The 23,024-nt window shown below is 44.3% G+C and overlaps 1 protein-coding gene across 2 annotated transcripts in view; it reads left to right on the top strand.

Annotated features, from left to right (window-relative positions):
• Nucleotides 1-23,024, top strand: part of ube2o (ubiquitin-conjugating enzyme E2O) — a 221,030-nt gene that overhangs the window by 70,333 nt on the left and 127,673 nt on the right. For both annotated transcript variants that reach the window (XM_078225883.1, XM_078225882.1), the window contains 4 exons: nt 7,909-8,006; nt 9,550-9,613; nt 20,491-20,634; nt 22,227-22,336. In XM_078225883.1, coding sequence (XP_078082009.1) covers nt 7,909-8,006; nt 9,550-9,613; nt 20,491-20,634; nt 22,227-22,336 — 416 coding nt within the window. The remainder of the gene's footprint in view (nt 1-7,908; nt 8,007-9,549; nt 9,614-20,490; nt 20,635-22,226; nt 22,337-23,024) is intronic.

The following is a 23,024-nucleotide window of genomic DNA, read 5'->3' as shown; positions in this document are numbered from 1 at the left end:
ATCTAGAAAGGAATAATTTGATTAGGGATAGTCAACACGGTTTTGTGAAGGTAGGTTGTGCCTCACAATCCTTATTGAGTTCTTTGAGAAGGTGACCAAAGAGGTGGATGAGGGTAAAGCAGTTGATGTGGTGTATATGGATTTCAGTAAAGCGTTTGATAAGGTTCCCCACGGTAAACTATTGCAGAAGATACGGAGGCATGGGATTGAGGGTGATCTAGCGGTTTGGATCAGGAATTGGCTAGCTGTAAGAATGATGTGGAGATGCTGGCGTTGGACTGGGGTGAACACAGTAAGAGTTTTAACAACAGGTTAAAGTCCAACAGTTTTATTTGGTAGCAAATACCATAAGCTTTCAGAGCGCTGCTCCTTCGTCAGATGGAGTGGAAATGTGCTCTCAAACAGTGCACAGAGACACAAAATCAAGTTACAGAATCCTGATTACTGGCTGGTTGTAGGGATTCGCGTTCTAATCAGTATTCTGTAATTTGATTTTGTGTCTCTGTGCACTGTTTGAGAGCACATTTCCACTCCATCTGACGAAGGAGCAGCGTTCCGAAAGCTTATGGTATTTGCTACCAAATAAACCTGTTGGACTTTAACCTGGTGTTGTTAAAACTCTAGCTGTAAGAAGACAGAGGGTGGTAGTTGATGGGAAATGTTCATCCTGGAGTTCAGTTACTAGTGGTGTACCGCAAGGATGTGTTTTGGCGCCACTGCTGTTTGTCATTTTTATTAATGACCTGGATGAGGGCGTACAAGGATGGGTTAGTAAATTTGCGGATGACACTAAAGTCGGTGGAGTTGTGGACAGTGCGGAAGGTTGTTGCAGGTTACAGAGGGACATAGATAAGCTGCAGAGCTGGGCTGAGGTGGCAAATGGAGTTCAGTGCGGAAAAGTGAGAGGTGATTCACTTTGGAAGGAGTAACAGGATTACAGTGTACTGGGCTAATGGTAAAATACTTGGTAGTGTGGGTGAACAGAGATCTCGGTGTCCATGTGCATAGATCCCTGAAAGTTGGCACCCAGGTTGATATGGTTGTTAAGAAGACGTACGGAGTGTTAGCTTTTATTGGTAGACGGATTGAGTTTCGGAGCCAGGAGGTCATGTTGCAGCTGTACAAAACTCTGGTGCGGCTGCACTTGGAGTATTGTGTACAGTTCTGGTCACCGCATTATAGGAAGGATGTGGAAGCATTGGAAAGGGTGCAGAGGAGATTTACTAGGATGTTACCTCGTATGGTGGAAAGGTCTTATGAGGAAAGGCTGAGGTACTTGAGGTTGTTTTTGTTAGAGAAGGTTAAGAGGTGACTTAATAGAGGCATACAAGATGATCAGAGGATTAGATAGGGTGGTGATAGCTAGCACGAGGGGACATAGCTTTGATAGATATAGGACAGATGTCAGAGTTGGGTTCTTCACTCAGAGTAGTAAGGGCGTGGAATGCCCTGCCTGCAGCAGTAGTGGACTCGTCAACATTAAGGGCATTTAAATGGTCATTGGATAAACATATGGATGATATTGGAATAGTGTAGGTTAGATGGGCTTTAGATTGGTTTTACTGGTTGGCGCAACATCGAGGGCTGAAGGGCCTGTACTGCGCTGTTATGTTCTATGAGTGCCCTGGTTTCTTCCTACAGTCCAATGATGTGCGGATTAGGTGGATTGGTCGTGCTAAATTGTCCCTTAGTGTAGGTTAGGGAAATTAGTATAAATCATTGAGGTTAGGGGATCGGGCAGGAGCAGGCCTGTGTAAAATGTTCTGTCGGAGAGTTGGTGGGCTGAATGGCGGCCTTTTGCACTGTAGTAATTCTATGATTCTTTAAGGATAGCATCCTCTTGTCTTCTCCAGTTTATTCATGTAACTGAAGCCTTCGTCCCTGGGGCCATTTTTATGTAGCTTTGTTCTGCACCCACTCTAAAACCTTCATTACCCTTCCCGAAGTGAAATGTCCAGAATTGAACAGAAATCTTTGCTGAGTACTGCTTTATAAAGGTGGTTATTAACTTTACTTTTGTACACTTTGCTTCTATTTATAAAGCCGGGGATTATGTATGCCTTTTTAACGACTTTTCCAACCCGTTTTGCCGCCTCCAATGATTTGATCCCAGGTCCTTCTGCATTCCTTTGAGAATGGACTCAAATCTATATTGACCGTAAGAAATAGGAGCACAAGTAGATCATTCGGCCTATTGAGTCTGCTCTGCCATTCAATGAGATCATGGCTGATCTGATATGACCCTCAGCTCCACTTTCATGTCTTATTTCCATTACTCTTGATTCCCTTACTGATTAAAAATCTGTCTATCTCAGCCTTGAACATACTTGGAGACGTCAGCTTCTACAGCCCTCTGCGGTAAAGAATTCACCAGATTCGCTACCCTCTGAAATTCCTCCCATCTGTTTTAAATGGGTAACACCTTACTCTGAGACTATGCCCTCTGGTCCTAGACTCTCCCACAAGGGGAAACAATCTCTCAAAACCTGTCAACTCCCCCCGCCCACCCCCCCATCCCCGCCGAGAATCTTGTACGTTTCAATAAGGTTGCCCCTCATTCTCCTAAATTCCAATGAGTATATCTTTCCTTAGATAAGGGGACCAAAACTGTTTGCAGTATTCCAGGTGTGGTCTAAGTAGTGCATTGTATAATTTTGGGAAGATTTCCCCATTTTTATATGCCATTCCTTTGAAATAAAGGCCAACATTCCATTTGCCTTCCCTATTACCTGCTGAATGTGCCTTTTGTGATTTATGCACGAGGACCCTCCAATCCCGCTGTGCTGCAGTTTTTAAGAACAAAGAACAATACAGCACAGGAACAGGCCCTTCGGCCCTCCAAGCCCGCGCCGCTCCCTGGTCCAAACTTAGACCATTCTTTTGTATCCCTCCATTCCCACTCCGTTCATATGGCTATCTAGATAAGTTTTAAACGTTCCCAGTGTGTCCGCCACCACCACCTTGCCCGGCAGCGCATTCCAGGCCCCCAGCACCCTCTGTGTAAAATATGTCCTTCTGATATCTGTGTTAAACCTCCCCCCCCCCCCCCCCTCTTCCCCTTGAACCTATGACCCCTCGTGAACATCACTACCAACCTGGGGAAAAGCTTCCCACCGTTCACCCTATCTATGCCTTTCATAATTTTATACACCTCTATTAAGTCTCCCCTCATCCTTCGTCTTTCCAGGGAGAACAACCCCAGTTTACCCAATCTCTCCTCATAACTAAGCCCCTCCATACCAGGCAACATCCTGGTAAACCTCCTCTGTACTCTCTCCAAAGCCTCCACGTCCTTCTGGTAGTGTGGCGACTAGAACTGGACGCAGTATTCCAAATGTGGCCGAACCAACGTTCTATACATCTGCAACATCAGACCCCAACTTTTATACTCTATGCCTCGTCCTATAAAGGCAAGCATGCCTTTAAATTAATTAAATAATAAGCTCCTTTATTTTTCCTACCAAAGTGCAGAACTTCACACTTTTCTACATTATATTTCAAGTTTTTACCCACTCACCTAATCTATTTCCCTCTTTGGATGCTATCTTCACCGCTTGCTTCCTACCTATTTTTGTGTCAATCTTGGCAATAATACATTCACTCCCCTTGTCCAAGTCATGGTTATCTATTGTAAATGCTTGTGGCCCCAGCACTGATCCCAGTGGCACTCAACTAGTTAGTTTGCCATCCTGAAAACCCCTCTATCAGTTAGCTAATCATCTTTCCAGGCTAATGTACTTAATCCCCTCCCCTGCGCACACACCATGGGCTCTTATTAAAGATGCTGGATTCACCAGGTTAAGAAAAACACAACTGTTATTTACAGATTAAAGCTATACAGAGGCCTGCAGCCTCGTGGCTGCAATCACTCCCAAAATGACCGAGTTTAGAAGCCTGTGCTACCTGAATGAATTCTAATAAATTTGTTAAGCATGAGTTGTCTTTCAAAATCAATGCTGACTCAGTTTGATATTAAGTATTTCTCTATTGCCGCTCCTTATTCTCCCTTCCAGAATGCATCATTTCAATTCCCCATTAAGCTGTCACTTGTCCATTCATTTCATCAGCTTGCCATGTTCCCTTGAAACTTCTCAGCCCCTTACCCCTGAAAAATCTGCTTCAATGTGTTTTAGGAACATTTTATAAACTCAGGACATCACTGCAGGAGTTCTTCAGGGTAGTGTCCTAGGCCCGGCTATCTTCAGCTGCTTCATCAATACGAACATAAGTCGGGTTATTCACTGCACAATGTTCCGAGCCATTCACAATTCCTCATACTTAAGCAGTTGGTTATTCAGCAAGACTGGGCAACATTCCGAGGTCAACCTTGGCTAATAAGTGGCAAATGGCATTCACACTACACAAGAGCCAGGCAACGACCATCTCCAACAAGCATCGATCTAACTATCTCCCCTTCAAATTAAATGGCATTGCCATCACTGAATGACCTACTATCAACATCTTGGTGGTTACTACTGATCAGAAACTGAACTGGACCAGCCATATAAATCCTCCTTAGGAGTACTTTGGAGTTGAGGGTGACGAGTTCTGAGTGAGTGAGGAATCCATTGCGTGACCTGCAGTCTTTGTCACGTAGGGCAGACGGTGGTTGGAGGAGCCCATGGGTGGGGTGTCCAGGTTTCCATGTGCCCCTATCGCTGTCGTCACTTGGCTTCAGCTTGCTCTCGGCAAGGAAACTCTATGTTCAGCTCCTTCCTGGATTCTTTGCCTCCACTTAAGGTGGTATGTTGGCCTTCACTACAAGAGGATTTGAGTTCAGAAGTAGGAATGCCTTGGTGCAGTTATACAGGGCCTTGGTGAGACCACATCTAGAGTACTGTGTGCAGTTTTGGTCTCCCTACCCAAGAAAGGATATACTTTCCAGAGAGGGGGTGCAGCAGAGGTTCACTAGGCTGATACCGGGGTTGGTGGGACTGTCCAAGAGGAGAGATTGGGATTTCAGCAAGGCCTTTGACAAGGTCACTCATGGGAGGTTAGTTAGGAAGGTTCAGTCGCTAGGTATACATGGAGAGGTAGTAAATTGGATTAGACACTGGCTCAATGGAAGAAGCCAGAGAGTGGTTGTGGAGGATTGCTTCTCTGAATGGAGGCCTGTGACTAGTGGTGTGCCGCAGGGATCGGTGTTGGGTCCATTGTTGTTTGTCATCTATATCAATGATCTGGATGATAATGTGGTAAATTGGATCGGCAAGTTTGCTGATGATACAAAGATTGGAGGTGTAGTGGACAGTGAGGAAGGTTTTCAAAGCTTGCAGAGGGATTTGGACCAACTAGAAAAATGGCAAATGGAATTTAACGCAGACAAGTGTGAGATATTGCACATTGGAAGGACAAACCAAAGTAGAACGTACAGGGTAAGTGGTAGGACTCTGAAGAGTGCAGTTGAACGGAGGGATCTGGGAATACAGGTACAGAATTCCCAAAAAGTGACCTCACAGGTGGATAGGGTCGTAGAGTGCCTTTGGTACATTGGCCTTTATAAATCGGAGTATTGAGTATAAAAGTTGGAGTGTTATGGTAAGGTTATATAAGGCATTGGTGAGGCCGAATTTGGAGTATTGTGTACAGTTTTGGTCACCTAGTTACAGGAAGGATGTAAATAAGGTTGAAAGAGTGCAGAGAAGGTTCACAAGGATGTTGCCGGGACTTGAGAAGCTGAGTTACAGAGAGAGATTGAATAGGTTGGGACTTTATTCCCTGGAATGTAGAAGATTGAGGGGAGATTTGATCGAGGTGTATAAGATTTTGATGGGTATAGATAGAGTGAATGCAAGCAGGCTTTTTCCGCTGAGGCTCGGGGAGAAAAAAACCAGAGGGCATGGGTTAAGGGTGAAAGGAGAAAAGTTTAAAGGGAATATTACAGGGGGCTTCTTCACGCAGAGAGTGGTGGGAGTGTGGAATGAGCTGCCGGATAAAGTGGTAAATGCTTTTAACATTTAAGAAAAACTTGGACGGGTTGATGGATGAGAGGGGTGTGGAGGGATATGGTCCAAGTGCAGGTCAGTGGGACTAGGCAAAAAATGGTTCGGCACAGACAAGAAGGGCCAAAAGGCCTGTTTCTGAGCTGTAATTTTCTATGGTTCTATGGGTCGACTGGGCCTGTATTCACTAGAATTTAGAAGGATGAGAGGGGATTTGATTGAAATATATAAAATTCTCACAGCTGAACAGACTAGATGCAGGGAGGATGTTCCCCCTGGTTGGGGAATCTAGAACTCAGGATGCAGGGTAGACCATTTAAAGGGGAGTGAACCTGTGTAATTCTCTACAACAGAAGATTGCAGAGGCCTAGTCACTGAAATTATTCAAGAAAGAGGTTCTTTAGATTTTAATGGCATTGAAGGGTATGGGGAGAAAGCAGGAATATGGCATTGAGATAGAGGATCAGCCATGATCACATTGAATAGCAGAGCAGGCTCAAAGGTCTGAATCACCTATTCCTGCTCCTAGTTTCTATGTTTGTATGTAAATACTTTGGCTACGAGAGCAGTTTGGAGATTTGGAATTCTGCGCTGAGTAACTCTCCTCCTGATTCCCCAAAGCCTACGAGGCACATGTAAGGAGTGTGATGGAATACTCTCCACTTCCCTGGAGGAGTGCAGCTCCAACAACACTTAGAAGCTGAATACCATCAAGAATAAAGCAGCTGCTTGATTGGAACTCTATCTACCACATTAAGCATTCACTATTCCAACACTAATGCATAGTGGCAGCCATGTGTACTATCTACAAGGTGCACTGCAGCAACTCAACAAGGCATCTTCCAAAGCTGTGACCCTTACCACTTAGATGGACATGAGCAGCAGATGCAGGGGGACACGAGCATTTTAAAGTTCATCTCCAAGCCCCACACCATCTTGACTTGGAACTATATTGCCTTTCCTTCACTGCCACTGAGCCAGAATCCTCTAACTGGATATATCTAACGACACCACATGGACTTCAGTGGTTCAAGAAAGAAGCTCATCACCACCCTGTCAAGACAATTAGGAATGGGCAATAAATGCTGGCCTTGCCAGTTACGCGCTCTCCCATGGAAGAATAAATTAAATAAACCCCACCATCACATTCCTGTAAGTCTTGGCCGCCTACCCACCCCAGAAATCATTTAGCTGCTTTCCAGCCCAGCTCTTTCCTCTGCTACTGAAGGATATTCCTTTAAATGTGTCTCTTCCTCAGCCTCGTTCACCTTTGGGACTTGAAGTTTTATTTGTTTAGTGGACTTTCTAGCCATGATCAATCAAATCCGTGTTTTCTTCTGTTTCATACAATAAACATCAGAACCATGAGCAGAGTAGACAATTCAGTGGATTATAGCCCTTCATCCTACTGCTAATTAAAAACCTCTCCAGCTCCTCATGTTCTGGCATCCACTGTGCTCTGGGGTAGGGAATTCCACAGATTTGCAACCCTTTGATTGAAGTAATCCCCCCTCATTTCTGTTTTAAATCTGCCACCCCTTAGCCTAATACCACAAAGAATGTCTGTCATGCCTATGTTGAGTCTTTGAAAGAGCGAACTAATTAGTCCCACCCCTGATTTTTTCTTCCCAATAGCCATGAAGCTGTTTCCTTTTCTACTGTAGTGTTAGCCTTTCTGCCCTCTTGCTGCTGCTGTTTCTTGAGCCTAACTGATCTTTCACTCCAGTGCTTGCAGATCCTGAGACCCTCTCAGCACTATTGCCATGTCTGCAAAAGTTATGCATGGAACTAAACGTGTTTGTACAAGGACTCGTGCTTTCCTGTAACATCAATGACTCCAATGACTTTTGAAATGCATGATTGTTTATGTGGCATAATGTACTTTTGTAAAGGAAAACAAGATTTTAGTGTTATATCAGAGCTGACTCGTATTTAAATCTAATTTAATATAAATGTTCTTTCTCAGCCATTTGTCTATGGTGACTACATAGCCTTCGATTGCTGGCTCGGAAAAGTTGACAACATTGTGGCCCAGCTTATCCTAAAACTATCAAACGGAGCCAGGTATCACTCCATCCTCTTTCATTTGAATTGCGTACATTGTTATATGATTGTGCAAAAATAGGAGTGACTTGCCCTAGGGTTTGATTTTCTAATGAGCTTAATTACATGGTATTAATAATTATTCTGTTGGTTCTGAGTTGTGCGGACCAAAAACATCAGATTCAATCTCCAGTCTGTGATGAAACTTGCTGCTCTCCATAGGAGCAGCAGTATAGATATTACAATTGACTTATTTCCTGTGATTGAGGAAGGCAAAGAATTAGCCAGGCTTTGTGCTCCCAATTTGTAGTTGATGATTGTTTTGATAAAAGTGCACAAGTATGGATATCTGGTTTAATGTGGGATCCTCACATTAGAATATAATCACTTGAATCTGTTTTCAGTTCAGGATATGGGCATCACTCTAGCCAGGCTGCTATTTATTGTCCATCCCTCATTGCCTGTGAGAAGGTTGTGGTGAAATGCTGCCTTGAACTGCAGCAATCCGTTTGCTGAATGTACTCTCAATGCTGTCACGTATTGAGTTGAGGAAAGTATTAGAGGGCATCTAATACTTATTGAACAGCACAGGGAGTTCAATCCCTTTGACAGAGAGAAAGGGGAATTGTTGCAATTTTTTTTTGAAATTGCACTTACTTATTTTCACTATTTTCTATTTAAAACATCACATTGAGCTTCTCAATGTGATCTTGTAGCCTATGAACTTAAACTTACAATAGTATGCCTTTGACACTATCAAGAGATGTGAAGAAACATTTCCTTTGTTTTATTTTACTTTCCAGTGATTAACTTAAAATATGGGAGGCCTAGGTAATCTCTTTCTATATTTCCACAGACAATTTTTCCTCACTAGCAAAGATATGTATCCTAATTGAAGACTGAAAGTTGTGAAATATTTTATAAAGCTTTCAGAATTTATAGCCAATTAACTTATATTTCTGTAGTGACTTTCATGATCTCAGGACAGTCCAAAGTGCTTTCCAGCCATTGCGATCCTTTTTTGAAGTGTAGGTACAGATTTAGGCAACACTGCTGTGCACAAACTGGTGGCTGTCCCATAAAACAGCAATGAGATAAATAAACAGATATTCTGTTGTTGAGGGATAGATATTGTCCAGGAACAAGAAAAAACTCTCTCGAAATAATTTCATAGGGTCTTCTATGTCAATTTGGCAGGGCAGACTATGTCCTTATTTTTTAGAGAGATGATGACTGCGGCTATTCATCAGTGCTGTACTTGGGAGTATTGGCATGGATTGTGGACTTGTTTCTGCATCGGGGCTTGAACCCATTGCCTTCTGACTCAGTTTAGAGTGTTACAACTGAGCCATACTGATGTCTATTAAGATTTTATATCTCATTTGTTCTGTTACTCTCTCTTCCCAAACCCTATATTGTTCATATCTCCAGCTTTTACTGTACCATCTTTACCGATATACCATATTGTCCTGTTTTTAGACCTCATTCATTTTGTGGGTCCCACTTAATACTGTTACAGTCCATACTTAATGTATTGAAAGCCAGTCTGTTCCTCTCTTTATAGATGCTCAATGAGTACCAGTGATGGCAGTAAGCTCGTTGATTTATGTCCCCATGTCAGTGATTCGGTAAGTTTATAGTTGTTTGAATGGAAGAGGGTGTGGGGAAAATGTTATCTTGCAGTCTTCACGATATCACATTTATCAAATAAAAAATTCATGAATTTGGTTGCTAAGTGAATGTTGATGTACCAGTAAGCTGAACCAATGATGTCAAGTGTTGGATTGGAATTTTTTGTGCATGGGCTTATTAATGGATGGGGAAACCCGATGCAAATGTTTCTGATTGCAATGTTTTCTCAATGGCCTGTCTTCCTTTGAGATGGTGGCTATGTGTTAAAATAGTAAGAGGGCCATGTGATTATGCAGCGCTGGTTGGTTGCCTTGCAGAAAAACACCTACAGACTCAACAGGCACATGATCCACCATTACAAGTGCAAAAATTGTGCCTCAGTCTATCTACGCTTTCCACTTTCATTACTATTGATCTGTTTTATCATCAGCAAAAGATGGCCAACTTTGGTGTCACCAGCTCACTTCATTCAGTGATAGGACAATGAATGCGCACACATTCAAAGTTTAATCCTTCTAATAATGTAGTGATTCTAGGATTGAGGATACCTATTGCTACCACTTTGGTAGCAGTAAGAGGAAGATAGATTATTACTTAAATGGGTGTAAATTGAGAGAGGTGATTCTCAACAAGACCTTGGTGTCCTCGTGCATCAGTCGCTGAAAGTAAGCGTGTAGGTACAGCAGGCAGTAAAGGCAGCAAATGGTATGTTGGCCTTCATAGCGAGAGGATTTGAGTATAGGAATAGCAATGTTTTGCTGCAATTGTATAGGGCATTGGTGAGGCTGCATCAGGGATATTGTGTGCAGTTTTGGTGTCCTTATCTGAGGAAGGATGTCCTTACCATAGAGGGAGTACAGCGAAGGTTTACCAGGCTGATTCCTAGGATGGCAGGTCTGATATGAGGAGAGACTAAATTGGTTAGGATTATATTCACTGGAGTTTAGTAGAGTAAGAGGGGATCGCCACGAAACATATAAAATTGTAACACTGTTAGTAAGGGTAGATTCAGAAAGAATGTTCCCAATGGTGTGGGAGTCCAGAACTAGGGGTCAGAGTTTGAGGATAAGAGGTAAACCTTTTAGAACTGTGGTGAGGAGAAATTTCTTCACCCAGACGGTGGTGAATGTGTGGAATTCACTCCCACAGGAAGTAGTTGAGGCCAAAACATTGTTTGATTTCAAGAAGAAATTAGATATGGCTCTTGGGGCTAAAGAGATCAAGGGATACGGGAGGAAGGGGGGAATCAGGATATTTAATTCGATGATCAAGATGAATGGTGGAGCAGGTTTGAAGGGCCGAATGGCTGGCTCCTGCTTCTAGTTTGTTAATATGGAAAATGACCCAGGCTTGTCCGGTCTCTAAAAAGCAGGATAAATGTGGGGGAAGCGATGTTCTAGTGGTATTATCGCTCAACCATTAATTCAGAAACCCAGATAATGTTCTGGGGACCCGGGTTCGAATCCTGCCACGGCAGATGGCGGAATTTGAATTCAATCAAAAAAATCTGGAATTAAGAATCCTAATGACCATGAAACCATTGCCGATTCTTGGAAAAACCTATCTGGTTCACTAATTTCCTTTTAGGGAAGGAAATTTGCTGTCCTTACCTGATCTGGCCTTCATGTGACTCCTGAACCACAGCAATGTGGTTGACTTTCAACTGCCCTCTGAAATGGCCGAGCGAGACACTCAGTTGTAACAATCGCTACCAAGTCTCAACAAAGAAATGAAACCGGACGGACCACCTGGCATCGACCTGGGCACCGGAAAAGACAACAGCAAAACAAACAGTCCTGTCGACCCTGCAGAGTCCTCCTTACTAACATCTAGGAGCTAGTGCCAAAATTGGGAGAGCTGTCTGAGCGACTAGTCAAGGAACAGCCTGACAGAGTCATTCTCACGGAATCATACCTTACAGATAACACCCCAGACACCACCATTACCGTCCCTGGATATGTCCTGTCCCACCGGCAGGACAGACCCAGCAGAGGTGGCAGCACAGTGGTATACAGTGTCGAGGGAGTTGCCCTGGGAGTCCTTAACATCGACTTCAGACCCCATAAAGTCTCATGACTCCAGGTTAAACATGGGCAAGGAAGCCTACTGGTTACTGCGTACCGTCCTCCTTCGGCTGATGAATCAGTATTCCTCCATGTAGAACAACGCTCGGAGGAAGCAGTGAAGGTGGAAAGGGTGCAAAATGTACTCTGGGTGGGGGATTTCAATGTCCACCACCAAGAGTGGCTCGGCAGCAGTACTACTGATCGAGCTGGTCAGGTCATAGAGTCATAGCCATAGAGGTTTACAGCATGGAAACAGGCCCTTTGGCCCAACTTGTCCATGCCGCCCTTATTTTAAAAAAAAAACACCTCCGCTAATCCCAATTGCCCGCATTTGGCCCATATCCCTCTCTGTACCCATCATACCAAAGTAACTATCTAAATGCTTTTTAAAAGATAAAATTGTACCCGCCTCTACTACTACCTCTGGCAGCTTGTTCCAGACACTCACCACCCTCTGTGTGAAAAAATTGCCCCTCTGGACACTTTTGTATCTCTCCCCTCTCACCTTAAACCTATGCCCTCTAGTTTTAGACTCCCCAACCTTTGGGAAAAGATATTGACTATCCACCTTGTCTATGCCCCTCATTATTTTATAGACCTCTATAAGGTCGCCCCTCAGCCTCCTACGCTCCAGAGAAAAAATTCCCAGTCTATTCAGCCTCTCATAACTCAATCCATCAAGTCCCAGTAGCATCTTAGTAAATCTTTTCTGCACTCTTTCTAGTTTAATAATATCCTTTCTATAATAGGGTGACCAGAATTGCACACAGTATTCCAAGTGTGGCCTTACCAATGTCTTGTACAACTTCAACAAGACGTCCCAACTCCTGTATTCAATGTTCTGACCGATGAAACCAAGCATGCCGAATGCCTTCTTCACCACTCTGTCCACCTGTGACTCCACTTTCAAGGAGCTATGAACATGTACCCCGAGATCTCTGTTCTGTAACTCTCCCCAACGCCCTACCATTAACTGAGTAAGTCCTGCCCTGGTTCAGTCCACCAAAATGCATTACCTTGCATTTGTCTTAAATTAAACTCCATCAGCCATTCGTCCTAAAGGATTTAACTGCTAACCTGGGTCTGCAGCAGGTGGTGAAGGAACCAACGAGAGGAAATAACATACTTGACCTCATCCTTACCAATCTGCCAGCTGCAAATGCATCTATCCATGATAGCATCGGTAAGAGTGACCACCGCACAGTCCTTGTGGAGATGAAATCCCACCTTCACATTGAGAATGACCTCCATCGTGTTGTGTGGCACTCTCGCTGTGCTAAATGGGACAGACTTCGAACTGATCTAGCAAAACAAGACTGGGCATCCATGAGGCGCTGTGGGCCATCAACAGCAGTGGAATTGTACTCCAGCACAATCTGCAACCTCATGGCCCGGCATATCCCCCACTCAACCATTACCATCAAATCAGGGAGGGGATCAACCCAGGTTCAATGGAGAGTGCAGGAGGGCATGCCAGGCGCAGCATCAGACATACCTAAAAATGAGGTGTCAACCTGGTGAAGCTACCAAATAGGGCTACTTGCATAGACAGAGCTAAGTGATCCCATAACCAAGGGATCAAATCTAAGCTCTGCAGTCCTGCCACATCCAGTCGAGCATGGTGGTGGACAATTAAACAACTCACTAGAGGAGGAGGCTCCACTAATATCCCCATCCTCAATGATGGAGGAGCCCAGCACATCAGTGCAAAAGATAAGGCTGAAGTATTTGCAACAATCTTCAGCCAGAAGTGCTGAGTGGATGATCCATCTCAGCCTCCTCCAGTGGTCCCCAGCCAATTCGATTCACTCCACATGATATCAAGAAAAGATTGGAGACACTGGATACTGCAAAGGCAATGGGCCCTTGTAACATTCTGGCAATAGTACTGAAGACTTGTGCTCCAGAACTTGTTCCCCTCGCCAAGCTCTTCCGGTGAGCCTTACTTCTGTTGTGGGCAAAGTATTGGAAAGGATTATAAGAGATAGGATTTATAATCACCGAGAAAGGAATAATTTGATTAGGGATAGTCAGCACGGTTTTGTGAAGGGTAGGTCGTGCCTCACAAACCTTATTGAGTTCTTTGAGAAGGTGACCAAAGAGGTGGATGAGGGTAAAGTGGTTGATATGGTGTATATGGATTTCAGCAAAGCGTTTGATAAGGATCCCCATGGTAAGCTTTTGCAGAAAATACGGACACATGGGATTGAGGGTGATTTAGTGGTTTGGATCAGGAATTGGCTAGCTGTAAGAAAACACAGGGTGGTGGTTGATGGGAAATATTCATCCTGGAGTTCAGTTACTAGTGGTGTACCGCAAGGATCTGTTTTGGGGCCACTGCTCTTTGTCATTTTTATTAATGACTTGGATGAGGGCGTGGAAGGATTAGTAAATTTGCGGATGACACTAAAGTCGGTGGAGTTGTAGACAGTGCGGAGGGAAGTGGCAGGTTTCAGAGGGACATAGATAAGCTGCAGAGCTGGGCTGAGGGGTGGCAAATGGAATTTAATGTGGAAAAGCGTGAGGTGATTCACTTTGGAAGGAGTAACAGGAATACAGAGTACTGGGCTAATGGTAAGATACTTGGTAGTGTGGATGAACAGAGGGATCTGGGTGTCCATGTGCATAGATCCCTGAAAGTTGGCACTCGGGTTGATAGGGTTGTTAAGAAGGCGTATGGTGTGTTAGCTTTCATTGGTAGAGGGATTGAGTTTTGGAGCCAGGAGGTCATGCTGCAACTGTACAAAACCCTGATGCGGCCGCATTTGGAGTATTGCGTACAGTTCTGGTTGCCGTATTGTAGGAAAGATGTAGAATTGTTGGAAAGGGTGCAGAGGAGATTTACCAGGATGTTGCCTGGTATGGTGGGAAAATCGTATGAGGAAAGGCTGAGGGGCTTGAGGTTGTTTTTGTTAGAGAGAAGAAGGTTAAGAGGTGACTTAATGGAGGCATACAAGATGATCAGAAGATTAGATAGGGTGGATAGTGAGAGCCTTTTGCCTCGGATGGTGATGGCTAGCACGAGGGGGCATAGCTTTAAATTGAGGGGTGAGAGATATAGGACAGATGTTAGAGGTAGGTTCTTTACTCAGAGAGTAGTCAGGGCGTGGAATGCCCTGCCTGCAGCAGCAGTGGACTTGTCAACATTAAGAGCATTCAAATGATTATTGGATAAACATATGCATGATATTGGAATAGTGTAGATTAGAGGGGCTTTAGATTGGTTCCACTGGTCGGCGCAACTTCGAGGGCCGAAGGGCCTGTACTGCGCTGTAATGTTCTCTGTTCTATGTTCTAGTACAGTTACAACACTGGGATTTACCCAACAATGTGAAAAATTGCCCAGGTATGTCCTGTACACACGCAGCAGGACAAATCCAACCCAACCAATTACCGCCCAATTGGTCTACTCTCGATCATCAAGTCAAGTGATGGAAGGGGTCATCAACAGTGCTATCAAGCAGCACCTGCTCAGTGACGCCCAGTTTGAGTTTCGCTCGGGTCACTGAGCTTCTGACTTCATTACAGGCTTGGTTCAAACATGTATAAAAGAGCTGAATTCCAGAAGCAGGGCAAGAGTGATTGCCCGGACAGAAAGGCCGCATTCAACAGAGTGTGGCAAAGAAGGAGTCTTAGCGAAACTGGAATCAATGAGTATCAGGGGGCAAACTCTCTGTGGGTTGGAGTCATACCTGGTATGTAAGAAGATGGTTGTGGAGGGTCAATCATCTCAGCTCCAGGACATCTCTGCAGGAGTCCCTCAGGGTTAGTGTCCGAGGCCCGACAATCTTCAGCTGTAACATTGACCTTCCCTTTGTCATAAGGTCAGAAGTGGGGATGTTTGCTGATGATTGCACAATGTTCAGCACCATTCGCAACTCTTCAGATGCTGAAGCTGTCCATGTTGAAATGCAACAATATTTGGAAAATATCCAGGCTTGGGCTGACAAGTGGCAAGTAACATTTGTGCCACACAAATGCCAGGCAATGACCATCACCAATAAGATGCACTCTAACTGCTGCCCTTTGACATTCAATGGTGTAACAATCACTGACCCCCCCCACTGTCAACATCCTTGGGGTTACCATTGACCAGAAACTCGCCACACAAACACTGGCTACGAGCAGATCAGAGGCTAGAAATACTGCAGCAAGTACAGTGCTGTGTACAGTTCTGTATTATAGAAAGGATATTATTAAACTAGAAAGAGTGCAGAAAAGATTTACTAGGATACTACTGGGACTTGATGGTTTGAGTTATAAGGAGTGGCTGGATAGACTGGGACTTCTTTCTCTGGAGCATAGAAGGCTGAGGGGTGAATTATAGAGGTCTATAAAATAATGAGGGGCATAAATCAGCTAGATAGTCAATATCTTTTCCCAAAGGTAGGGGAGTCTAAAACTAGAGGGCATAGGTTTGAGGGGAGAGATACAAAAGTGTCCAGAGGGGCAATTTTTTCAGAGGGTGGTGAGTGTCTGGAAACAAGCTGCCAGAGGTAGTAGTAGAGGCGGGTACAATTTTGTCTTTTAAAAAGCATTTAGATAGTTACATGGGTACGATGGGTATAGAGGGATATGAGCCAAATGCGGGCAATTGGGATTAGCTTAGGGGTTTAAAAAAAAAATGGCGGCATGGACAAGTTGGGCTGAAGGGCCTGTTTCCATGCTGTAAACCTCTATGACTCTAAGTAACTCACCTCCTGACTTCCCAAAGCCTATCAACCATCTACAAGGCACAAGTCCGGAATGTGACGGAATTCTCCCCACTTGCCTAGATGGGTGCAGCTTCAACAACACTCAAGCTTGCCACTATCCAGGAGAAAGCAGTCTGCTTGATTGGCACCACATCTACAAACATTCAATCCCTCCACCACCAATACTCAATGGCAGCAGTGTGTACTATCTACAAGATGCACTGCAGCAATTCACCAAAGATCCTTAGACAGCACCTTCCAAATGCACAACTATTTCCATCTAGAAGAACAAGGGCAGCAGATAAATAGGAACACCACTACTTGCAAGTTCCCCTCCCAGCCACTTGTCATCCTCACTTGGAAGAATATCGCCGTTCCTTCGCAGTCAGTGGATCAAAATCCTGGAATTCCCTCCCTACCTGGGTTGTGGCTCAACCCACAGAACATGGACTGCAGCGATTCCAGAAGACAGCTCACCTTCTCATTCATGGGCACATGAGCGGCGCAGGCTTGGTGGGCCGAAGGGCCTGTTCCTGTGCTGTTTTGTTCTTTGTTCTTTGTTCTCAAGGGCAACTAGGGATGAGCAATAAATGCTGCCCAGCCAGCGACGCCCATGTCCCACGAATGAATAAAAAAAATCCATTCTGACCAATCACCACTCGATTGCTTTACATTTGATCATCAGCAAACTGATGGAAGGGTCATCATGATGTGGAGATGCCGGCGTTGGACTGGGGTAAACACAGTAAGAAGTTTAACAACACCAGGTTAAAGTCCAACAGGTTTATTTGGTAGCAAAAGCCACACAAGCTTTCGAGGCTCTGAGCCCCTTCTTCAGGTGAGTGGGAATTCTGTTCACAAACAGAACTTATAAGACACAGACTCAATTTACATGAATAATGGTTGGAATGCGAATACTTACAACTAATCCAGTCTTTAAGAAACAAAACAATGGGAGTGGAGAGAGCATCAAGACAGGCTAAAAAGATGTGTATTGTCTCCAGACAAGACAGCCAGTGAAACTCTGCAGGTCCACGCAACTGTGGGAGTTACAAATAGTGTGACATAAATTTTGATTCTAGGATCGCATGATAAAGACTCAGGAGGAAAAAAGCAGAAATATTTATGTGAAATAGTGTGACATAAACCCAATATCCCGGTTGAGGCCGTCCTTGTGTGTGCGGAACCTGGCTATCAGTTTCTGCTCCGCGACTCTGCGCTGTCGTGTGTCGCGAAGGCCGCCTTGGAGAACGCTTACCCGAATATCAGAGGCCGAATGCCCGTGACCGCTGAAGTGCTCCCCAACAGGAAGAGAACAGTCTTGCCTGGTGATTGTCGAGCGGTGTTCAACGGATGCTGCGACAACGGATGAATGAACACCGCTCGACAATCACCAGGCAAGACTGTTCTCTTCCTGTTGGGGAGCACTTCAGCGGTCACGGGCATTCGGCCTCTGATATTCGGGTAAGCGTTCTCCAAGGCGGCCTTCGCGACACACGACAGCGCAGAGTCGCGGAGCAGAAACTGATAGCCAGGTTCCGCACACACAAGGACGGCCTCAACCGGGATATTGGGTTTATGTCACACTATTTCACATAAATATTTCTGCTTTTTTCCTCCTGAGTCTTTATCATGCGATCCTAGAATCAGAATTTATGTCACACTATTTGTAACTCCCACAGTTGCGTGGACCTGCAGAGTTTCACTGGCTGTCTTGTCTGGAGACAATACACATCTTTTTAGCCTGTCTTGATGCTCTCTCCACTCCCATTGTTTTGTTTCTTAAAGACTGGATTAGTTGTAAGTATTCGCATCCCAACCATTATTCATGTAAATTGAGTCTGTGTCTTATAAGTTCTGTTTGTGAACAGAATTCCCACTCACCTGAAGAAGGGGCTCAGAGCCTCGAAAGCTTGTGTGGCTTTTGCTACCAAATAAACCTGTTGGACTTTAACCTGGTGTTGTTAAACTTCTTACGGAAGGGTCATCACCAGTGCTAACATATGGCACTTACACGGCAGTAACCTGCCCATCGATGCTCGGTTTCAGTTCTTCCAGACTAAATCAGCCCTTGACCTTATTACAGTCTTTGTTCAGATATAGACTGAAAGTGAAACATGCCAGGAGAAAGACTGCTCTTGGAATCAAAGTCTACCCTCCATCATAATATCAGATGTGGGAATATTTGCTGATGAATGTTTGGTACCTTTTACAACCTCTCAGGCACTGAAGTCTCAATATGAGGTAAGACCTGGACAACATTCCTGTCTGGGCTGATGAGTGGCAAGTAATATAATACAGTTGTCAGGCAGTGACCCTCCCCAACAAGAAATAATCTAGCTGTTTCCCCATAACATTCAATGGTATTCAATAGCTGAATTCCCTGCCATCCTGGGGAAGGTGGGAGTGCGGAGATGGTGCTGTGGGGTTACCATTGACAAATAGCTATATAAATAATCTGACCACAAGAGTAAGTCAGAGGATGGAAATTTTGTGGCCAGTAACTCCCCTTCTAAATCCCCAAAGCCTGTTCATCTACAAGGTGCAATCAGCAGTGTGACGAAAAACTCTCCACCTGCCTGGATGAGTGCGGTTCCAACAACACTCAACACAGCAACACCCTCCAGACCAAAGCAGCCTCTTGACTGACATCCCATCCACTGCTTTAAATATTCACTTCACTTCACCAATACACAGTAGCAGCAGTGTGGAACACTGCAAGATGCAATTCAGAGGCTTCTTTGATAGCACCTTCCAAACACATGACCTCAACCACCTCGAAGAACAAAGTGAGCAGATGCTGGGGAATGCCACCATTTCCTCGGGTGGATGGAGCTATTACAAGGGGGCATAACTATAGGGTTCGTGGTGGGAGATATAGGAAGGATATCAGAGGTAGGTTCTTTACGCAGAGAGTGGTTGGGGTGTGGAATGGACTGCCTGCAGTGATAGTGGAGTCAGACACTTTAGGAACATTTAAGCGGTTATTGGATAGGCACATGGAGCACACCAGGATGATAGGGAGTGGGATAGCTTGATCTTGGTTTCAGATAAAGCTCAGCACAACATCGTGGGCTGAAGGGTCTGTTCTGTGCTGTACTGTTCTATGTTCGATGCAAGTTCCCCTCCAAGCCGCGCGCTATCCTGACCTGGAACTGGATCACCATTCCTTCATTTCCAGTGGAGCAGAATCCTGGAACTCCCCAATAGCGCTATGGGTGTACCTATACCATATGGACTCCAAGAAAACCACTCACCATCCCTTCTGAAGGGCGATTAGGGGTGAGCAATAACTGCTGGCATTGCCAACGATGCTCACATCCTGTAATAAATTTTGGCGTGAAATTTTCCGTGTGATGCTGGGTATGCAGTCCGTGCATGCCAAAGACTGGCAGATCCTTTCAAACAGTATATCCCTTCCACTGTTTGCAATGGGCAAGTACAGACTGTACCCAACCGACCTGTTCTTACAAAACAGTGTCCAACATTAGATGTGATTCTGCGATTGGACAAGTTTGCTAAATAATCCTTTGTGTGCTACGAATTTTGCTGACAACCAATTTAAGATCAGTGGGGTTCCAGTGTGGCAAATTTGCATGTACTGGAAGCTACATCTATTAATCCACAGAGCGCAGTTCTTTGCAGAAAGAGTATGAACACATTGCACCAGTTTCAGCTGAACAAAATAAGTGACAGTCATTCGCTGGTTCATTTGCCAGGGCAATGCCTTGACCAGTCAGTCTAGCAGGCTGGTTTAAATTTCAAACAATACTTGGCAGTTAACTGTAAATCACCATCAAATGGTGCATTCTCCATGGCAACACCTCTACCAATCAGAGTCCACTTACTAACCAATCAACACTCTCTCTTGTCATACAGTATAGTTATTTCCCCAGTGTTGGTATTCTTGCGAAATGTCTCGATGAGTGCAAGACAGCTTTGACAAATAATGTTTCTTTTTTTAGTAATAAAGAATAGATTCTTGAAGATACTTGCATTATAGTCACATTTTAAATTTGGAAGGTGGAATTTATTCTGTACTGTTTATTTTGATATCTGGTTGCTGCCACAGATGGAGTTATTGTAATTTGCAGCCATATCTTTCTGTTCTAGGGCCAGTTCTTTGATGAATCGTATGGGTTTTATCCAGGACAAATGTTGTTTGGAGCAGCTAAAGTTTTCTCAAATGTTCAGTGGTTGTCTGGTGTGCGACCTGTGCTGAGCAAAAAGAGCAAGTTTAAAGCGGTGGTTGAAGAGGTAACTACGCAGAGTATGGGTTTCAATACAAAGTCTTGCTGTTTAATGTCCAGGTGTACGACCACAGCTGTAAATGATTTTTTTCGAATAGAAATCCATTTTATATCTGAGTCTTTGAAGTGTCCCAGTCTGGCCATTGAGAGAATCCTGATTAGAAGAGAGGCTTCACAGGATCAAATCCCAGGGTAAGCGGCAGGAAATGGAATGAGCAATAACACTTACTGGAATAAATGATCAGTTCATCTTTGAAATGGGGTGGCTGGGAAAGCTCCTAGGCACATCCTGTTTAGAGTGTGAATCTTGCAATAATATGTCTTCTTTGACATTCTTAAAAGATCCCAGGAAAGGCTCCAATTTGCAAAGCTTTCCAGAAGTTCCTGCAATTAATATTAGTCCTAAAATTACCCGCAAGAAGTAAAAGAGATGCAAAGGACGCTGTTGCCTCACATTCAGGCCAGCAGCACTTTGCATCATATAAGAGCTGCCTATGTTTAACACAATACTACTGCAGATTATTGGTGAGCTGCTCTTGAGCCGAGGGTACAGCTGGATGGGGCTTGCGATACTTGAATTGTGTTAAATTATCAAAACTGTTGACAGGCTGTGTAGGCATCTTTGAGCTCCTTACCTTACCCTTACCATTAAATGATCAGATGCCATTGTCGTTCCAGCCAGTCGCGACTAGCGTTCTGGCGGTGTTATTCCCGTGACTCATCGAGCAGCTTCCGGGAAACCAAAGTCTTTGGGTTCTGGGGGAATATGGTTGCAAAGCTGAAATTGAAAGGATTTAAACTAAGCGGGTTGAACTGGCTTTTCACTGTTAATTTTGGACAGCATCGGCATTTTTCATGTTCTCTAATCTGTTCTTCCGTTTAACAAAATGCTGCATAATGCAGTTCTCTAGACTGAAGTACGCCAGGGTAGGGGCATCTAGGTATTTCAGCTACACAGGCCATTTATCTCAGCAGGTCCATGTTGGTGTTCATGATCCATGTGAACTTCCCCTCATTCCTCTTCTAAACCCTTTGACATATCTTTCAATTCCTTTCTCCCTCATTTACTTAACCAGCTTCCCCTTAAATTCATCTTTACTATTCACTTCAACCACTCCTTCAGATGATGAGTTCCACAGTCACAATACTCTATGGTTCAAGATGTTTCTTCCAAATTCCCTATTTAGATTTATTGATGACTATTATATTTATGGTTCCTAGTTCTGGTCTAATTTTTGATAGAACTAAGAAAAATGCAGCACAGGAGCTTTCCCTTCGGCCCTCCAAGCCTGTGCCGATCATGGTGGCCAAACTAAACTTAAAAAAACCCTTCTGCCCTTACTCGGCCCGTATCCCTCTATTCCCTCCCTATTCATGCACCCATCCAGTTGCCTCTTAAATGTTGCTAATGTGACTGCTTCCACCACCACCTCTAGCAGCGCATTCCAGGCACCCACCACACTCTGTGAAAAACTTCCCCTGCACATCTCCCTTAAACTTTCCCCCCTTCACCATGAACCTTGTAATTTACACTGGGATGTACTAAGAAATGAGGCCTAGTTAGTCTAAGTTACCTGGTGTGTTTTATGTTTGTTCTAGGTGCAAGTGGTTGAACTTCGAGTTTCCTGGATAACAAAGAGCTTTTGTCTTGGTGGGAGTGAGAGTGTTTACCCTCCATCTCCAATTATTACACAGGACAATTTGCCCAGGTATGGTGGAAATTTATATCCTTTGCTTTTCAAAAAACTGTAAGAGGAAGCTGAGCACTGAGGTGTGTTGAATTATCCGTTGTTCCAAGCTCCTCTTCTGTTTTCCTATTAGAAATGTTACAGAATGAAACTGCACGGGAGGAGAAAAGCAAATTACTGTGGATGCTGGAATCTGAAACCAAAAGAGAAAATGCTGGAAAATCTCAGTAAGTCTGGCAGCATCTGTAAGGAGAGAAAAGAGATGATGTTTCGAGTCGAAATGGCTTTGACAAAGGGTCACCTGGACTCGAAACGTCAGCTCTTTTCTCTCCTTACAGATGCTGTCAGACCTGCTGAGATTTTCCAGCATTTTCTCTTTTGGCTGCACAGGCGGAGACTGTTTGGCTGAATATGCCCATGCTGCCTGTTTGAAAGCTATCCACTGAATCCCACTCCTCTGCCCTTTCCCACCTGCTAGCCTTCCCAATAACACCAAGTTATGCCCAGCCAGTTATTTCTGTAATTCCCTTTTGCTGGTCACGATTGAATTTGTTTTCACTGATTCCAAATCATAACATTAAGGACAGGAGGGCATTCAGTCCATGGAGTCTGTTCAGTGAAATCCTGGCTGATCCGGACTGCAACTCCATTTACCTACTCTTGGTTCATTTTCCAAAATGCTCTAACAAAACTCTATCTTGAAAACGCC

Source organism: Mustelus asterias, chromosome 12 (assembly GCF_964213995.1).
Source record: "Mustelus asterias chromosome 12, sMusAst1.hap1.1, whole genome shotgun sequence".
In the NCBI taxonomy this organism is placed as follows: domain Eukaryota; kingdom Metazoa; phylum Chordata; class Chondrichthyes; order Carcharhiniformes; family Triakidae; genus Mustelus; species Mustelus asterias.
This window is presented reverse-complemented; position numbering and strand designations above follow the sequence as displayed.